Source organism: Rana temporaria, chromosome 8 (genome assembly GCF_905171775.1).
Source record: "Rana temporaria chromosome 8, aRanTem1.1, whole genome shotgun sequence".
NCBI lineage: Eukaryota > Metazoa > Chordata > Amphibia > Anura > Ranidae > Rana > Rana temporaria.
The window spans coordinates 183588445-183608376 of record NC_053496.1 but is presented as its reverse complement, the minus strand read 5'-3'; the positions used below and the strand labels follow the sequence as shown (position 1 = coordinate 183608376).

The 19932-nt window shown below is 47.4% G+C and overlaps 1 protein-coding gene and 1 long non-coding RNA gene across 2 annotated transcripts; both read left to right on the top strand.

The window, feature by feature from the left end:
- Nucleotides 1-511: 511 nt before the first annotated feature.
- Nucleotides 512-2329, top strand: LOC120909594. Its single transcript, XR_005741312.1, has 3 exons — nucleotides 512-551; nucleotides 1694-1810; nucleotides 2231-2329. It is a non-coding gene; the product is annotated as an uncharacterized LOC120909594 (long non-coding RNA).
- Nucleotides 2330-16102: 13773 nt separating this feature from the next.
- On the top strand, nucleotides 16103-18344 carry LOC120910601 (gastrula zinc finger protein XlCGF26.1-like). The gene has a single exon (XM_040322358.1). The coding sequence runs from the start codon at nucleotides 16125-16127 to the stop codon at nucleotides 17679-17681; it is 1557 nt and encodes a 518-aa protein (XP_040178292.1). The 5' UTR covers nucleotides 16103-16124; the 3' UTR covers nucleotides 17682-18344.
- The last annotated feature ends 1588 nt before the right edge of the window (nucleotides 18345-19932 follow it).

Here is a 19932-nt window from a genome sequence, read left to right as displayed (position 1 = left end):
GTCTGTGTTATGCCCCGTACTAACGATCAGAATTTCCGATGGAAAAAGTCAGAGTGACTTTTTCCATCGAAAATTCTGACCGTGTGTATGCCCAATCGGATTATTTACATCGGATCACACAATCCCGCTGCCTCTCTGTTGAGGTCGGATTTCTACTTTCACTGTCGGAAAGGAGATCACTCCACCCAACTGTCGGGTATGATTGCAGTGCCTGGGGATTGAACCCAGAGAGTGTTCCAGCCATAATCACCTCTCTGACACTCGACACAGAGTCCTACAACCTGAAGGATGAAGACATTATGGGACAGTAGACTAAATCCCGAGATTGGACACTTGGAAAAAATTACAAGACTGTTCACACTACTGGATGTTTCTTGGGGCTGAAGTTCCTCTGACCTCCACAAGATGGTGATCTCACTTCTACCATAGAGACAAGAAGTCTCTATGGAAAGCAGGAAGTGATTGTCAGGTACAGACAGGAATTTCCGGGTGAGAGGTGGGTCGGGAGGAAGTAGAGAGGAGACATTTTGTTTGAAGTGGCAGCAGAGGAGGTAATAAGATCTTATTTTCTATTTACACCCAGTAGTAACCCCCGTCATGTCCGGCCTCTTCCTCCATAGTCACTGTGATGTCTTTTATCTCCAGCAGATGATGATAAACACATATATAGTGTGGGAACCTAGATTAACCCCTTCTGGGGCTGGAACATTTTCTATATTTTGGAGATATCTCACCATAGTAGTATCTTGTAACGAGGGATAAGGGTCGGATTCGGGTTGTACTGAAATGTGATCATAATTTCCAAAGTTCGAATTTTGCTTGAATTTGTGGTCGATTTGTTTTGGGGTTCACCCATAATGACCTGCACCACCTTTGTACCCAGTGCCGGGACAAGGTCATTTAAGCGCCCAGGGCAAAGAAGCCAAACTGCATCCCCTTTCTCTTAGGGTTATAAACCATTATGCCAGGGGCAGCCGTCCCTCCTGCCCACCCCTTGTCCCGGCCCTGTTAGTACCTGGTAAGCAGCACATAATGGAGGGAGGAAGTGGATCACCTTGACCTTCACTATAGGAGGGTGTCTGAGATCAGCCAATAGTGAGGGGAGAAGGTGGATATCTCCGCCCCTCTCTATAAGAAGGGGGATCTGATAGTAGTGGATATTCCTCACTATAAAAGGGGGCCTATCAGTCTCAGTGTAAATATTTTGGATCTAGTTATAGACAATGGGTTGATTTGGAGCGGGAGAAGGTGGATCATTGTCTGCGTTCCACTAAGGAAGCCACACTCCAGGCAGGGGGCAGCAGCCGGTGGTTTGTGCAAGCTGGGCTCTGGTTAGGAAGAGGTGGCGGACAATGAGGTGTCAGACCATACTCGGGGATCATGGAGGAAAGATCAGGAAAGCTCTGAGGGAGAGCTGGGACATGTTGGAAGAGGGAGAAGTTTGTCCAAGTTGAGGGGAACTTCACAGTGGACAGTATAGCTCGGCCATCAACAGACATCTGGTGGCCATGGTGTCTCCACTGCCGACTGTACTGTTGTTGCAATACCTTTAGGCTTTACCTTTATTTGAAATAACCAAATGTAACATATGCCAGTTCCCACTGGGGGAAGCCCACCTATTAACCTCTTATCCCCGTCCTAATATTGTACAACCAATACAGTCCTGATCATTTTCCGCTATTCCTCTACAAAGAAACCCGCATAGATCACATGACCGACCACTTCAATGAGGATGGAAGAGGATTGGAGTCACATAACTGAGAGGATACGAAACCTCACCCTGGAGATCATCTGCCTGCTGAACGGAGAGGTGAGGAGGATTCTGGGAGGTCACATGACATCATTCTTATCTCGATTAATAAAACACAGACCTGACCGGAGAGGTGAGGAGGATTCTGGGAGGTCACATGACATCACTCTTATCTCTATTAATAAAACACAGACCTGACCGGAGAGGTGAGGAGGATTCTGGGAGGTCACGTGACATCACTCTTATCTCTATTAATAAAACACAGACCTGACCGGAGAGGTGAGGAGGATTCTGGGAGGTCACATGACATCACTCGTATCTCTATTAATAAAACACAGACCTGACCGGAGAGTTGGGGAGGGTTCTGGGAGGTCACATGACATCCCTCTTATCTCTATTAATAACATACAATCTTGACTGAGGGGAGGGGATAATTTTGAGAATATTACATAATAGTACTGTTTTTTTGTTTGAATACAGAGTTCGCCTCCTATAAAATCTGGTGATCATATGACCATCACAGTGCCTCTACCTCACTCTCTGAAACCTGAGAGACACAACATGGAGAAGATTCTAGAAGTCACCAAGAAGATGATGGAGCTGCTGACAGGAGAGGTGAGGAGGATTCTGGGAATTCTGGGACATTATCCAGTAACAGACAAGGGGTGTGTCTGGATGGTGACTGTATCATTGTGTGTGTCAGGTTCCTATAAGGTGTCAGGATGTCACTGTCTATTTCTCCATGGAGGAGTGGGAGTATTTAGAAAGACACAAGGATCTCTACAAGGACGTCATGATGGAGAATCAGCCGCCCCTCACATCACCGGGTAAGAGGAGACTTTATTGTAAAGGAGAGAGCAGTACGGAGGCTCCACCTAGATCCCCCATCATCTGATAAACACATAGGGCCAGATTCTCGTAGATCGGCGTATCTTTGTGCGGGCGTAACGTATCCTATTTACGTTACGCCTCCGCAACTTAGACGGGCAAGTGCTGTATTCTCAAAGCACTTACTCCATAAGTTGCGGTGGCGTAGCGTAAATAGGCCGGCGTAACCCCGCCTAATTCAAATGTGGAACAGGGGGGCGTGTTTTATGTAAATAACTTGTGACCCGACGTGATTGAATATCCCAGTGTGCATTGCTCCAAAGTACGCCGCAAGGACGTATTGGTTTCGACGTGAACGTAAATGACGTCCAGCCCCATTCACGGACGACTTACGCAAACGATGTAAAATTTTCAAAATTCGACACGGGAACGTCGTCCATACTTAACATTGGTACGCCGCATGTACGCCTCATATAGCAGGGGTAACTTTACGCCGGGAAAAGCCTAACGTAAACTGCGTATCTGTACTTCGTCGGCCGGGCGTACGTTCGTGAATTTGCGTATCTAGCTGATTTACATATTTCTAGGCGTAAATCGGCGCACACACCCCTAGCGGCCAGCGTAAATATGTAGTTAAGATCCGACGGCGTAAGAGACTTACACCAGTCGGATCTAATAGAAATCTATGCGTAACTGATTCTAAGAATCGGGCGCATAGATACGACCGTTTAGACTCCGAGATACGACAGCGTATCTCCTTTGAGAATCTGGGCCATAGAAACAATGTATTCAGTCAGTGTGTGTGTTTCCTACAGATGGATCCAGTAATGGGAACCCACCAGAGAGATGTCCCCGTCCTCTGTATTCCCGGGATTCCACACAGGAAGGTCACACCATCCCCCACCATCATCAGGTAGGTGGAGTTGAGGGTCGGGAACATAAAGTGATTGAACACTCTGACATGTGGAGATGATGTGTGGACTCTACAAGATGATATTTTCTATGTGATGTCACATCATAAATACTTCTATGTTACAGATGTTATTTTCTGCCATTCTGTTGGTTTAGGGTGAAGATCTGATGATCATAAAAACTGAGTGTGAAGTAGAAGAGACGTATGTGAGGGATGATCAGCAATATACGGAGGAGGCTGGAATGACGAGGACATTCATAGAGGAGGACACTCCTACAGAGATCAGCACAGGTGACCCATAATATATTCTTCTCTTATCTCTGCTCTGTTACTGCACACTGATTGGTCCAGAGTAGGGCGGGAGCTGAGTGATATCAGCCAATATGGGACCTCCACAGAGAACACCTCCTCACTCATATCTACCTGATCCAGATGGAATCTTGATGGAAGTGAACTAACCGTCTCAGATACATTGACGACATTTCTTTCTATTTTTCCAGGACACGCCATGGAGAAACCCTCAAAGGATCGTCTCACTTTATCTCCAGGTTGTAAAATGGAAGATGAGGACATCACAGGAGATTGTGGAGAAGAAAAGACAATGAGCTCCACTATGGATGGAGGACTTCACAGTGTGGATAGACCATGGAATCCCTCTGACTCTGAGCAACCTCGTACTGTGGGGGATGGGGCCGGGATTCAGGAGGAGAAGACATTTCCCTGTCCTGATTGCGGGAAAGGTTTTAGCTCTGAATTAAGTGTTTCTCTACACCAGAGGTCCCACGCAGGTGAAGATCTTCATTCCTGTTCTGAGTGCGGGGAATGTTTTTATCATTTGAAAGAATTCAACAATCATCAGAGATCTCACACAGAAAAGAAGCCGTATTCCTGTACCGAGTGCGGGAAATGCTTTTCAGAAAGGAGAAGTCTTGCTAGACATCAGAAATTGCACACGGGTAAGAACCTGTATTCCTGCTCTGAGTGCGGAAAATGTTTTGCAGAGAAATACTTCCTTGTTCGTCATCAGAAAACCCACACACGTGAGAAGCCGTATTGCTGCTCTGAGTGCGGTAAATGTTTTACACAGATGCTCGGCCTCCTTCGTCATCAAAGATCTCACACAGATGATAAGCCTTATTCCTGCCCTAAGTGCACAAAATGTTACAAATGGAAAGCTGAACTTGTTAAACATCAGAGATCTCACACGGGGGAGAAGCCGTATTCGTGTCATGAGTGCGGGAAATGTTTTACCGAAAAGATCACTCTTTCCAGTCATCAGAAATTGCACACGGGTAAGAATCTGTATTCCTGCTCCGAGTGCGGGAAATGTTTTACACAGAAGCCCACCCTCGCTCGTCATCAATTATCTCACTCAGGCGAGAAGCCGTATTCCTGCTCCGAGTGCGGGAAATGTTTCACAGACAAGCCCGGCCTCCTTCGCCACCAAAGATCTCACTCAGAGGAGAAGCCTTATTCCTGCCCCATGTGCACCAAATGTTACAAATGGAAAACGGAACTTGTCAGACATCAGAGGTCTCACACGGGGGAGAAGCCGTATTCCTGCCCTGAGTGCGGGAAAAGTTTTACAGACAAGATCACTCTTTCCAGACACCAGAGATTGCACTCCGGTGAGAATCTGTATCCCTGCTCTGAGTGTGGGAAATGTTTTACACACAAGCCCGCCCTCACCAATCATCAAAGAGTTCACACGGGTGAGAAGCCGTATTCCTGCTCCGAGTGTGGGAAATGTTTTTCACAGAGAACCACCCTCCTTCGTCATGAAAAATCTCACACCGGGGAGAAGCCGTGTTCCTGCCCTGAGTGCGGGAAAGGTTTTTTACAGGAGTCGGATCTTAGCAGACATCGGAGAACCCACAAAACAAATGATATGTCTTCTGTATAAATCATATTTTGTTGTACATCAGAGACCTCATCTTGATATACGTCCCCAAAAACACGGGGCTGAAGAGTGGATGCTGTAGGAGCTTCATCATACATGGACCTGATCTCTATGACCATCGGAGGCCCGGGCGCGATTTTATGACGTCACGCCCGGTACCCGGAAGTGAACAAAGCTGCTGTCGGCATGAGATCGGTGAATTTTTTTTCACCGATTTCATGCTTGTAAGCCTGGAGAAGAGATGTGGGGGGAGGGGGAGGTCTTATTGACCCTACATCTCTCCATAAAGAGGACCTGTTGCAGTGATTCCTATTACAAGGGATGTTTACATTCCTTGTAATAGAAATAAAAGCGATTAAAAAAAAAAAATGAAGTAAAATTATTATTATTATTTTTTTTTTTTTAAACGCCCCTGTCCCATAGGGAGCTGCGGTGGCTCAACGCGATTGGCACTGCGCTGACAAGCCATTCACCTCTGCAGCTAGGGGTTCGGATCCCGGTCTCGGCTACATGTGAATTGAGTTTGGTGGTCTCAGCCCGGCTCCCGGTGGGTGTGCTATGCGAGGTAAGCCTCCGCTTAGTACGCCCACCCCCCTCCCACAAAAACCACCACACTTACACGCACTCAAAATTGGGTTAACATGCACGCACTTTGACCATGCAGTCTCTAAAAAGAGAGGCGAAGGACTAACGGGGCTGGTTGAGCGGGCTAGATCCTCTCACTCCCTTATAGGGAGTCCCTCTGCCCCATTGGGCTTCAAAGCGGAGCAGGTAGGGCGGCTGTGTGGGAAGACCCCCTCACACACCCACCATTGCCACCCGGGGCATGGAGAAAGGTGGCAGATTGCCTCTGGGGGAGGCCTGCCTACTCCCAACTCCTGTAGTCCGGCTCCTCTCTCGAGTACACGCACAAAATACACTTAAAAAAAAAAAACGCCCCTGTCCCCAGTAGCTCGCGCGCAGAAGCGAACACGCATGCAAGTCCCGCCCACTTATGTAAACGCCGTTGAAACCCCACATGTGAGGGGACGAGAAGGACCCGATCGGCTCTGCCACTGCCGAGGGCTCCGGTAAGCGGCGGAGGGGGGGTCCCTCTCCCGCCACCGATAACGGTGATCTCGTGGCGAATCCGCTGCAGAGACCACCATTATCGTTTACAGGACCGCCGCCTGAAGAGGTGGAGATCTCAGTTGTGGCAGCAGCTGCTGCCATTACCGAGATAAGACTCGTATATAGTCTTCAAAGTCGGGACGTATATAGTCCTGAAGACCACATGGTGATGGGAGATCTTTTACTGACATCTGCCCGTTTTTTTATTTCTTTTTTTAGATAGTTGCCATCACAACCTCTTTAGTTATATAGTTAAGTCAGGTTGAAAAAAGACACAAGTCCATCTACAGTAGGTCAACCAACAAGTTAGTGTTTATGGAAGTTGAGGCCTTATAGGTGGTAGACTTATCTCCTCGGGGGACCTCCTCCCGAAACGCGACATGACGTTTATGATGCCTATTCTAGTTCTGAAAATCGTTTCTTTTGATGTTCCACGTGCTGTTTGCGTATCTCTGTATGATTAAAAAATATCAATAAATACTGTAAAAAAAAAAAAAAAAGTTTCATGATAATTTAATGGGTACGAGCTCTACACATTATTTCTAACCCCTTCCATACCGGCACTTTTACCCCTTTTCTGCACAGAACAATTCTCAGCTTTCAGAGCTGTCGGCACTTTGAATGACCATTGCGTGGTCATGTAACACTGTACCCATAACAAACAAAAAAAGACCAACATTTTGAGAAAAAAAAATGTTTTTCATGTTTTGTTATAAAATGTTGCAAACGGGTAATTTTTCTCCTTCACTGATCAGTATAGGCTGCACTGTTGAGGTGGCACTAATGGGTACTGATGGGCTGCACTGGTGGGCACTGATGAGGCTGCAATGATGGGTGGCACGGAGTGGTGGCACTGATAGGCAGCACTGATAAGTTGGCACTGATAGGCTGCATTGATGGGCATTGATGGGGTGGCACTGATCGGTGCTGATGAGGTGGCACTATGGAGCACTGATGGGTGGCACAGATGGGTAATGATAGGCAGCACGGAGAGGTGGCACCAATGAGGCACTGGTGGGTGCTGATGAGGTGGCACTGATTGGCTGCACTGTTGGGGTGGCACTGATCAGGAGGCACAGATGAGCATCAATGATAGGCGGCACTGATGGACAGCTCTAATAAGTGACACTGATGATGAGGCACTGGTGGGCGCTGATGAGGTGGCACCAGGGGCGGACTGACCACTCATGGGGCCCCCGGGCAACAGGAGATTATGGGGCCACACAGTATACAGACACACAATATATACACGCAGTATACATACACACACTGGAGAGGCGGGGCAGCTATAATCCTGGGATTTTTTTTAAAAACACAGATTTTTACATACTGTCCCTTGTTTTATTGAGGCTGGCAACACTGATGGGGCCCCCTAGTGGCATGGGGCCCCTGGGCAGTGCCCGAGTGACCAAATGGTCAGTACGCCCCTGGGTGGCACTAATGAGCACTGATGAGGCAGCACGGAGAGGTGGCACTGATGGAAAGCACTAATGAGTGACACTGATGATGAGGTGGCACTGATAGGCTGCACTGATGAGGTGGCACTGATGAGGCAGCACTGGTGGGAACTGATCGGGAGGCACTGATAGGCAGCACTGATAAGTGACACTGATGATGAGGCACTGATAGGTGGCACTAAGGGGACTAATGTCCCTTTAACAGAAGCCGGTTAACGGCTTTCTTCTTTTATTCACGCTGAGCGCGTGCGGAAAAAAAAGGTGCGCGACCACACAGCGGGTAATTTAAAGGGACGTACCTGAACGCTCATTTGCCCGTCCGTGCCATTCTGTCGATGTAAATGTTCGTGCGGCGGTCGGCAAGTGGTAAAAGGAAGCATGGAACCACCTTCGGCTGCTATCCTCAGAGTTGTGACTGGCTCTGTATAAGCCGACGGTAAAGAGAACAAAGGGGGAGGATGCCCCAGCTAAGTGTAGTATCTCAGTATAAAGGTTTAATAGCAATAGATTAAAAAAAAAAAAAGGTAAATAGAAAGTATAGTCAGTGAGATAAAAGAAGTCCCTTGTTGGTGTCAGTGGGATAAAATAAGCCTCAAAGTTTGTGTCACTGAGAACAAAGTCTATCCTAGCCCAGCATTGGTGGTCAGTGGTGATACTTACCTGATTACACATTCCAGCTGCCTCTCTGTTGAGGTTGAAGTTCTACTACCACTGTCAGAAAGGAGATCACTCCACCCAACAGTCGCGTATGATAGCAGTGCCTGGAGATGGATCCCAGATAGGGTTGCCACCTGTCCAGGATTCACCTAGACAGTTCGGGCCTCAGTCTGCCTGAAACCCGGACACATTCTTTCGACTAGTCTGTGACTCCCCAAGTAACTGAGGTAGTCACACAAAAATCTGTTGCCAATTCGGGAGATGCGGGCCGCTGTCTGGGGGCAGGGCAGGCATCACTGAGGGGGAGCCACGATGCAGCAAGAGCAGTTTGGCCACACCCACTGTTTGCCGCAGCGCGCTACATTACCACTGTCCTTGAGGCACCCAAAGGTGCCCCAGGTCTTTTATTATCCTATTGTGTATACTACGAAAAAAAACGTGCCTTGTTCCGCTAAAGTGTTCGGGTTTGGCTTGAAGAAAAGGTGGCAACCCTAATCCCAGAGAGTGTTCCAGCCGTCATAATCTCACTGCCACTCTACACAGCGTCCTGGAACCTTCGAGATGGGACAGAAGACTAAATCCCGGGACTGTCCTACAGCATCTAGGTCACTTGTCAACAATGGGCCGGATTCAAAGAGATTTGCGCATTATTTACGGAGGCGCAGGGCAACGTTTTTGCCCTGCGCCCCCGCAAATTTGCTCCGCTGCCCTTGATTCACGGAGCAGAAGCTCTGTGAATTGCGCGGGCGCGTCGGCAAAATGCCCGGCGCTAGAGCACGCAATTTAAATGATCCCGTAGGGGGCGGGAATCATTTAAATTAGGCGCGTTCCCGCGCCGATCGTAGAGCGCATGCTCCGTCGGGAAACTTTCCCGACGTGCATTGCGGCAAATGACGTCGCAAGGACGTCATTTGCTTCAAAGTGAACGTGAATGGCGTCCAGCGCCATTCACGATTCACTTACGCAAACGACGTAAAATTCTAATTTCGCGACTCGGGAACGACGTGTATACGTAACATTGGCTGCCCCTGCTAATAGCAGGGGCAGCCTTGCGCGAAAACCGCTGTACGTAAACTACGTAAATTGCGTACGCAGGGCTCGCGCAACGTTGTGAATCGGTGTTAGTATGCAATTTTCATACTATACACTGAGCACAACGTGAACGCCACCTAGCGTCCACCGCAAGAATGCAGCCTAAGATATGCGGGCATAAGAGCCTTATGCCGCGCAGATCTTAGGCTGCAGTCGGCGTAACAAGGTTCCTGAATCAGGAGCACTCGTTACGCCGGGGCAAGTAAGCAATTGCGCTGTGTAACCTATGGTTACACAGGCGCAATTGCTTCTTGAATCCGGCCCAATGACAAGACCCTGATCACCCTACGAGATGTTTTCTCAGGGCTGCAGTTCCTCTGAGCTCCACAAGATGGTGATCTCACTTCTGTCTAGACAGGAAGTAGCTATGAAAGACAGGAAGTGATGTCAGGTATAAATAGGAAGTTCCGGGTAAGAGGTGAGTCGGAAGACGTAGAGAGAAGACATTGCTGGAAGTGGTAGCAGAGGAGGTAATAAGATCTTATTTTCTATTTACACCCAGTAACCCCGTCATGTCCGTCCTCTTCCTCCATAGTCACTGTGACGTCTTTTATCTCCAGCAGATGATAATACACACATATATAGTGTGGGAATGTAAATGAAACTCTTCAAGGTCAGAATATTTCCCCACTTACGGGGCCGGAACATTTCCTTCATTTTGGAGATGTCTCACCATAGTAGTGTCTTGAAACGAGGGCTAATGCCGCGTACACACGATCGTTTTTCGGCATGAAAAAAAAAAAAAAAGTTTTTCAGCATGTCCAAAAAACTAAGTTTTTCCAACTTCATCATTAAAAACGATGTTGCCCACACACCATCGTTTTTGGAAAATGATGAACAAAGCGCGGTGACGTACAACACGTACAACGGCACTCTAAAGGGGGAGTTCTATTCGCCTTGGGGCTGCTTTTAGCTGATTCCGTGTTAGTAAAAGACGATTCGCGCTTTTTTGTCTGTTACAGCGTGATGAATGTGCTTACTCCATTATGAATGGTAGTTTTACCAGAACGAGCGCTCCCGTCTCATAACTTGCTTCTGGGCATGCGTGGGTTTAAAACGTTGTTTTTGCCCACACATGATCATTTTTAACAACACGAAAAACGACGTGAAAAAATGCAGCATGTTCGAATTTTATTTTTTTTTCGTTTTTCAGAAGCCGAAAAACGATGTGAAGCCCACACACAATCATTTTAAATGACGTTTTTAAAAACTTTGTTTTTTTTCATGCCGAAAAACGATCGTGTGTAAGCGGCATGAGGGTCGGATTCGGGTTGTACTGAAATTTGATCAAAATTTCCAAAGTTTGAATTTGTGGTCGATTTATTTTGGTGTTCACCCATAATGCCCTGCACAACCTTTGTACCCAGTGCCGGGACAAGGCCATTAAGCGCCCAGGGCAAAGATGCCAAACTGCATCCCCTTTCTCTTAGGGTTATAAACCATTATGCCAGGGGCAGCCGCCCCTCCTGTTCACCCATAATTCTCTGCACAGCCTTTGTACCTGATAAGCAGCCTATAATGGGGGGGACGAAGGAAGTGGCTTACCCAACCTTCACTATAGGAGGGTGTCTGAGATCAGCCAATAGGGGATAAGTTCGATATCTTCACCCCTCACTATAAGGGGGGGAAAGGGGGGTCTGATATTAGTGGATATTGAGGGAGGAGATGGATAATCTCCTCCCTCATCATAAAAGGGGGCCTGAGATCAGCCTCAGTGTAAATATTTTGCAGCTAGTTCTAGAGAACAGGTTGGTTGGAGTGGGAGAAGGTGGGTTATTGAGTTCTACTAAGGAAGCCACACTCCAGGCAGGGGGCAGAAGCCAAACAACAGCAGCCGGTGCTTTCTGCAAGCTGGCCTCTGGTGAGGAAGAGGTGGTGGACACGGAGGTGTCAGACCATACTCAGGGATCATGGAGGAACGATCAGGAAATCTCTGAGGGAGAGCAGGGACATGTTGGAAGAGGGAGAAGGGTGTCCAAGATGAGGGGAACTTCAATGTGGACAGCAGAGCTCAGCCATCAACAGACATGGGGCCAGATTCACGTAGCTCAGCGGATCTATAGATCCGCTCGATCTACGTGAATTAAGATCCGCTCCCGCAAGTTTAGGAGGCAAGTGGCTAATTCACAAACCACTTACCTCCAAACTTGCGACGGCGGATCCTAAATCCCCCGGCGGAATTCAAATTCCGCGGCTAGGGGAGTGTACTATTTAAATCAGGCGCGTTCCCGCGCCGATTTAAATGCGCATGCGCCGTCCGGGGAATTTCCCGGCGTGCATTGCTCCCACTGACGTCAGCGGGACTTGCGACGCGCGTGTTCGTGAATCGGCGTACGCAAACGACGTTGGAAAATTAAAATTCGACGCGGGAACGCCAGCTATACTTAACATTGGCTGCGCCTGCTAAAAACAGGGGTAAGTATACGATGGGAAAACCGCTACGGAAACGACGTAAGAACACTGCGACGGGTCCGCGTACGTTCGTGAATTTGTGTATCTCGCTGATTTACATATTATTTATCGTATATCAGCGGGAACGCCCCCGGCGCCATTTTTAAATTGAAAAAAAGATCCGACAGTGTAACACAGTGTAACACTGTCGGATCTAGCCCTATCTATGCGTATCTGATTCTATGAATCAGGCGCATAGATAGGACCAGTGTAAGTCAGAGATACGATGGTGTATCTGTAGATACACCGTCGTATCTCTTTGTGAATCTGGCCCATGGTGTCCCCACCATTGTTGCAATACAGTGGAACCTCGGATTGCGAGTAACGCAGTTAAGGAGCATTTCGCAATACACAAGGTTTGCCGAGGTCAGCTGAGGTGTCTTTGGGCCTTTTCGGCCATTTACGAGGCTCTTCGGTGACCCCCGCCTCTGGCCGCATGCGGTATTGTATGCCATTGAAGTCAATGCGGAATGAATTCTTTTAATTTCCATTGACTTCAATGGGGAAACTCGCTTTGATATGCGAGTACTTTGGATTACGAGCATTCTCCTGGAACAGATTATACTCGTAATCCGAGGTTCCACTGTACCTGTTTTTGAAACTACCAAATGTAACATGTGCCAATTCCCACTGAGGGAAGCCCACCTATTAACCTCTTATATCCCCATCCTAGTACAACCAATACAGTCCTGATAATTATCTGCTGCTCCTCTACAGAGAAACCCGCATAGATCACATAACTACATCAATAAGGATGGAGGACCGGAGTCACATGACTGAGAGGATTCTAAACTTCACACTGGAGATCATCTACCTGCTGACCGGAGAGGTGAGGAGGATTCTGGGAGGTCACATGACATCACTCTTATCTTTATTAATAAAACACAGACCTGACCGGAGAGGTGAGGAGGATTCTGGGAGGTCACATGACGTCACTCTTATCTCTATTAATAAAACACAGACCTGACCGGAGAGGTGAGGAGGATTCTGGGAGGTCACATGACATCACTCTTATCTCTATTAAAGGAGTTCTCCAAGCTAAAACTTTTAACCCCCACTGTGCCCAGGCTGTAAAACTATACAAAATAAACTTTCACTTACCTGCCTACGATCCCCCGTTGTTCCGATATCGCCGTCCCGTTCTCCGGTCCCGGTCTCTTCCACTTCCTGCGGGTCGGTGACTCACAGTGCGCTCAGCCTATCAGCGGCCGCGACGGGACATTGCTGCGGCCGCTGAGCGCACTGTGAGTCACCGACCCGCAGGAAGTGGAAGAGACCGGGACCGGAGAACGGGACGGCGATATCGGAACAACGGGGGATCGTAGGCAGGTAAGTGAAAGTTTATTTTGTATAGTTTTACAGCCCGGGCACAGTGGGGGTTAAAAGTTTTAGCTTGGAGAACTCCTTTAATAAAACACAGACCTGACCGGAGAGGTGAGGAGGATTCTGGGATTCTAACATGATATTCCTATTGGTTTTCCAATACAGAGATTTCCTCTTGTGAAGTCGGGTTTTTTTTTTTTTTTTGAAAAGCCTATGGCGTGTGAACACACCCAAAAAACTCCACCCGGTGCAGAAAAAATGTGCACACACATAAAGAGTGTTCACAAAAACGTGCAGACGGGTGCAACGTCAAGTGGTCCTCCTGTGAAGAGGGACTCAAACCCTGATCCCCCGGGGCGTTAGGCTCCAGACGGGGACTGAGGTACTGTGATCCGAGCAACCGAAGCCGACACGGACCCAACTTCCTCGGAGGGACTGCCGAAACAGAACCCTCCCAGTACTAGGTGGGGCTCCCCCGAAGGGAGACCCCATGAGAGCAGGCGAACTAAGCCAGAAGGCCATGTCCACCCACTCCCAAGACGTTCAGGGCTGGCCCGAGGACCCGCACCCTACTAATCACACAGTGACAAAACGTGCACAACAAAAAAGTGACAAACACAGGCTTAAATAAAATAAAGTGGGGGAAGGGATAGGTGAGGAGGATTCTGGGAGGTCACATGACATCACTCGTATCTCTATTAATAAAACACAGACCTGATTCTGGGATTCTAATGCCCCGTACACACGACCGGGATTCCCGGCGGTAAAAAGTCCGCCATGAATCCCGGGGGGAAAACAGAACCTGCTCGGTAATTTTCCCCATGTACACACCAGAGGTTTTCCCGTCAGGAAAACTGCGGTGAGAGCTTTGGCTTTGGAATCCCAGCCGTGTGTATGCTCCGCCGCAGTGTTTCCCATAGGGAAACTGCCAGGAAAAAGACCACCGGGAATCGCGGCAGGAAAAAAGAGAACATGTTCTCATTTTTCCTGCCAGGATTCGTGGCAGTTTTCCCGACGGGGTGTGTATGGGGCTTAACATGATATTCCTATTGGTTCCCCAATACAGAGATTTCCTCTTGTGAAGTCAGGTGATCATATGACCATCACAGTGCCTCCATGTGACTCCCTAAAACCTGAGAGACACAACATGGAGAAGATTCTAGAAGTCACCAAGAAGATTATGGAGCTGCTGACAGGAGAGGTGAGGAGGATTCTGGGACTTCTGGGACATTATCCAGTAACAGACAAGGGGTGTGTCTGGATGGTGACTGTATCATTGTGTGTGTCAGGTTCCTATAAGGTGTCAGGATGTCACTGTCTATTTCTCCATGGAGGAGTGGGAGTATTTAGAAGGACACAAGGATCTCTACAAGGACGTCATGATGGAGAATCAGCCGCCCCTCACATCACCGGGTAAGAGGAGACTTTATTGTAAAGGAGAGAGCAGTACGGAGGCTCCACCTAGATCCCCCATCATCTGATAAACACATAGAAACAATGGATTCAGTCAGTGTGTGTGTTTCCTACAGATGGATCCAGTAATGGGAACCCACCAGAGAGATGTCCCCATCCTCTGTATTCCCGGGATATCACACAGGAAGGTCACACCATCCCCCACCATCATCAGGTAGATGAGGAACAATCACTGATAGTATCATTAGGATCTGTACATTATCTGCATTGTTACCATTGATGTCATTTTTATTCTATATTCAGAGTGGAAACCTTGGAGATTGTAATATTGTTAAAGAAGAGTATAAGAAAGAGGACGAGGAGTACGGTGTGATGATCCTTTCTAAGGGACACAAGAATCTCTACAAAGACAATATGATGGACCTACCTAATAACAGAACCCCACCAGAGAGATGTCCCCCTGATCTGAATTCCCGGGATTCCACACAGGAAGGTCACACCATCCCCCACCATCATCAGGTAGGTGGAGTTGAGGGTCGGGAACATAAAGTGATTGAACACTCTGACATGTGGAGGTGATGTGTGGACTCTACAAGATGATATTTTCTATGTGATCTCACATCATAAATACTTCTATGTTACAGATGTTATTTTCTGCCATTCTGTTGGTTTAGGGTGAAGATCTGATTATCGTGAAAGTTGAGGGTGAAGAAGAGACGTATGTGAGGGATGATCAGCAATATACGGAGGAGGCTGGAATGACGAGGACATTCATAGAGGAGGACACTCCTACAGAGATCAGCACAGGTGAGACATAATATATTCTTCTCTTATCTCTGCACACTGGTCCAAAGTAGGGTGGGATCTATGCTTTAGAAGCCTAGGCCTGTGGTCACTTGTTCTATGGTAAAGGGTTTGCAAGTCTGAACTTTGACCCTCTTGTCTATCAGAGATCACATGACCCAGTGCCTAGGCTTGTGGTTGTGTAAAGAGCACGCCCCTTCCAGTCCCCACTGGCTCCTGCTCTTCTGACAAGGCTGTGTAAATGTAGAAGTGATCTGGGAGGAGGACCAAAGGTTTTTTGATGGGGGGAAGAGTCCCAGCTGGTTGGGACCTCCACAGAGAACATCTCCTCACTCATATCTACCTGATCCGGATGGAATCTTGATGGAAGTGAACTTACCCTCTCATATCTATTGATGATGTTTTTCTATTTTTCCAGGACACGTCATGGAGAAACCCTCAAAGGATCGTCTCATTTTATCTCCAGGTTGTAAAATGGAAGATGAGGACATCACAGGAGATTGTGGAGGAGAAAAGACAATGAGCTCCACTATGGATGGAGGACTTCACAGTGTGGATAGACCATGGAATCCCTCCGACTCTGAGCAACCTCGTACTGTAGGGGATGGGGCCGGAATTCAGGAGGAGACTACATTTCCCTGTCCTGTTTGCGGGACAAGTTTTACTTCTGAATTAAGTCTTTCTCTACACCAGAGGTCACACACGGGTGAGAAACTTTATTCCTGTTCGGAGTGCGGGGAATGTTTTTATCATTTTGGAGAATACATTAAACATCAGAGATCTCACACAGGGAAGAAGCCGTATTCCTGTTCTGAGTGCGGGAAATGTTTTTCAGAAAGGAGCAGTCTTTTCAGACATCAGAAATTGCACACAGGGGAGAACCTTTATTCCTGCACTGAGTGCGAAAAATGTTTTACGCAGAAATACATCCTTGTCCGCCATCAAAGAACCCACACAGGTGAGAAGCCGTATTCCTGCTCCATGTGTGGGAAATGTTTTACACAGAAACACATCCTTGAACGTCATGAAAGAATTCACACAGGGGAGAAGCTGTATTCCTGCCCCGAGTGTCCAAAATGTTACACATGGAAAGAAGAACTTGTCAGACATCAGAGATCTCACACGGGGGAGAAACCGTATTCCTGCCCTGAGTGCGGGAAATGTTTTGCAGAAAAGAACACTCTTACCAGACATCAGAGATTACACACGGGAGAGAATCTGTATTTCTGCTCTGAGTGTGGGAAATGTTTTACACAGATGTACGCCCTTGTACTTCATCAAAGAACTCACACGGGCGAGAAGCCTTTTTCCTGCTCGGAGTGTGGGAAATGTTTTGCGCAGAAGCCCACCCTCCTTCGTCATCTAAAATCTCACACCGGGGAGAAGCCTTTTTCCTGCCCCAAGTGCACAAAATGTTACAAATGGAAAGCAGAACTTGTTAAACATGAAAGATCCCACACGGGGGAGAAGCCGTATTCCTGCCCTGAGTGCGGGAGATGTTTTTCACGAAAGTTCAGTCTTACCGAACACCTGATACGCCACGCGGGGACAAAGCTGTTTTCCTGCACCGAATGTGAGAAGTGTTACGTGCGGAAACAAGAACTTGTCAGGCATCAGAGGACTCACACGGGGGAGAAGCCTTTTCCATGCCCTGAGTGTGGGAAATGTTTCCCATCTAAATCAGAACTTGGCAGACATCAAAAGTCCCACACGGGGGAGAAGCCGTGTTCCTGTCCTGAGTGCGGGATATGTTTCCCAGGGAAATCAGAACTTGACAGTCATCAGATGACTCACACAGAGAAGAAGCCGTATCCCTGCCATGAGTGCGGGGAATGTTTCCCAGAGAAATTAGAACTTGTCAGACATCAAAAATCTCACACCGGGGAGAAGTCGTGTTCCTGCCCTGAGTGCGGAAAATGTTTTTTAAAGGAGTCTGATCTTGAGGGACATCGGAGAACCCACACAACTGTTAATATGTGTTAGTATAGAAATGTCTTCTATATGAATCATATTTGCTGCACATTAGAGACCTCACCTTGATATACGTCCCCAAAAACACGGGGCTGAAGAGTGGATGCTGTAGGAGCTTCATCATACATAGACATCCCCAAGAACACGGAGCTGAAGAGTGGATGCTGTAGGAGCTTCATCATACATGGACATCCCCAAAAGAAAACGGGGCTGAAGAGAGGATGCTGTAGGAGCTCCATCATACATGGACATCCCCAAAAGAAAACGGGGCTGAAGAGTGGATGCTGTAGGAGCTTCATCATACATGGACATCCCCAAGAACACGAAGCTGAAGAGTGGATGCTGTAGGAGCTTCATCATACATGGACATCCCCAAAAGAAAACGGGGCTGAAGAGTGGATGCTGTAGGAGCTTCATCATACATGGACATCCCCAAGAACACGAAGCTGAAGAGTGGATGCTGTAGGAGCTTCATCATACATGGACATCCCCAAAAGAAAACAGGGCTGAATAGTGGCTGCCCTAGGAGTTTCATTATACATGGACATCCCTTAAAAAACACAGGGCTGAGGAGTGGATGCTGTAGGAGCTTCATCATACGTGGACATCTCCAAAAAACACAGGGCTGAAGAGTGGATACTGTAGGAGCTTCGTCATACATGGACATCCCCAAAACCACAGGGCTGAAGAGTGGATGCTGTAGAAACTTCAGCATACATGGACATTATCCCCTCCTTGGCTTGAAGGCCAATTTTCGAGAGACTCTCTTCTCTTTCCTCTCTACTCTTGATTCTCCCTTTTTCTTGTGTTTTTTTTTTTTTCTTTCTCCTTTCTCTACTATTTTATGTTTTTTATTTTTTGTTGGTTTGTATTAGTGTTGGCCTCTTAGTTGCACCCTAGAACCACATGATCTGATCTTGATAGACATCGGAGAACCCAAACAACCGTTAATATGTATTAGTATAGAAATGTCTTCTATATGAATAATATTTTGCCGTACATTAGAGACCTCACCTTCATATACGTCCCCAAAAACATGGGGCTGAAGAGTGGATGCTGTAGGAGCTTCATCATACATGGACATCCTGAAAAATACGGGGCTGAAGAGTGGATGCCGTAGGAGCTTCATCATACATGGACACGATCCTCTCCTTGGCTTGAAGGCCAATTTCGAGAGACTCTCTTCTCTTTCCTCTACTTTTGATTCTCCCTTTTTTGTTTTTGTTTTTTTTTACTCTTTTCTCTTCCATTTTATGGTTTGTTTGTTGGTTTGTATCAGTTTTGGCCTCTTAGGTTCACCCTAGAACCACATGGATATACCTTGGTGTTTTGGGGGGATTTAGGTTTAGATTTATGGGATGCCGTGTGGAGACCACATAGTTATAGGAGATCCCATTCTTGACATCTGGTTGTGGTCTCCACACAGCATCCCATAAATCTAAAGTCTCGTACACACGGGCCAGAAAAAAACGTCGTTCTTCCTGACGAGATTCTTGGCAAGACACTCCTTACAAAAGAACCGCAAGAACGTGGTGGCGTCATCACGTACGACGAGCATGCACTCTTCATATTCGATGCCGTCGCTGCCATCTTGCTGCAGCCTACCTATGCCTAGGAGGTTACCGCGCATGCGTCAAAGTCATTTCGAGCATGCACGGGTTTCCACGGCGACAGGTAAGTATACACACTCTCTGGTTTCTTGGCAGGAAAACACTGCTGAGAATCACAACGAGAAAATAGAGAGCAGGTTCTCTATTTTTCTCATCGAAATTTTAGGCGGTTTTCTTGACGAGAAACCTGAAAGCCTCGTACTCACGCTCGGTATACTCGGCAACAAAGCTCTGCCAGCAGTTTTCTTGCTGGTTCTTGCCGAGTAAACCGAGCGTGTGTACGAGGCTTAAACCTAAAACATTGAGGTATATCCATGTGGTTCTAGGGTACACCCGAGAGGCCAAAACTAATACAAACCAACAAACAAACCATAAAATGGAAGAGAAGACTTTAAGGAAGTCTCCATCACAACCTCTTTAGTGTTTATGGAGTTTAAGGCCTTAACCTCTTTAGGACCATAGGGAAGGGACAGCGGTGCCAATCTGAGTGTAGTATTAGAATGTAATAAGAGGTTAACCACTCACAAGATAAAAAAAAGTAGTATGGCACATGTCAAGATGTATACCCCCCTGCACAGTCCGCACCGCTGCAATAGCCCTAGACCTCCTCTGTAACTCAAAACATGCAACCTGTAGAATTTTTTAAACGTCGC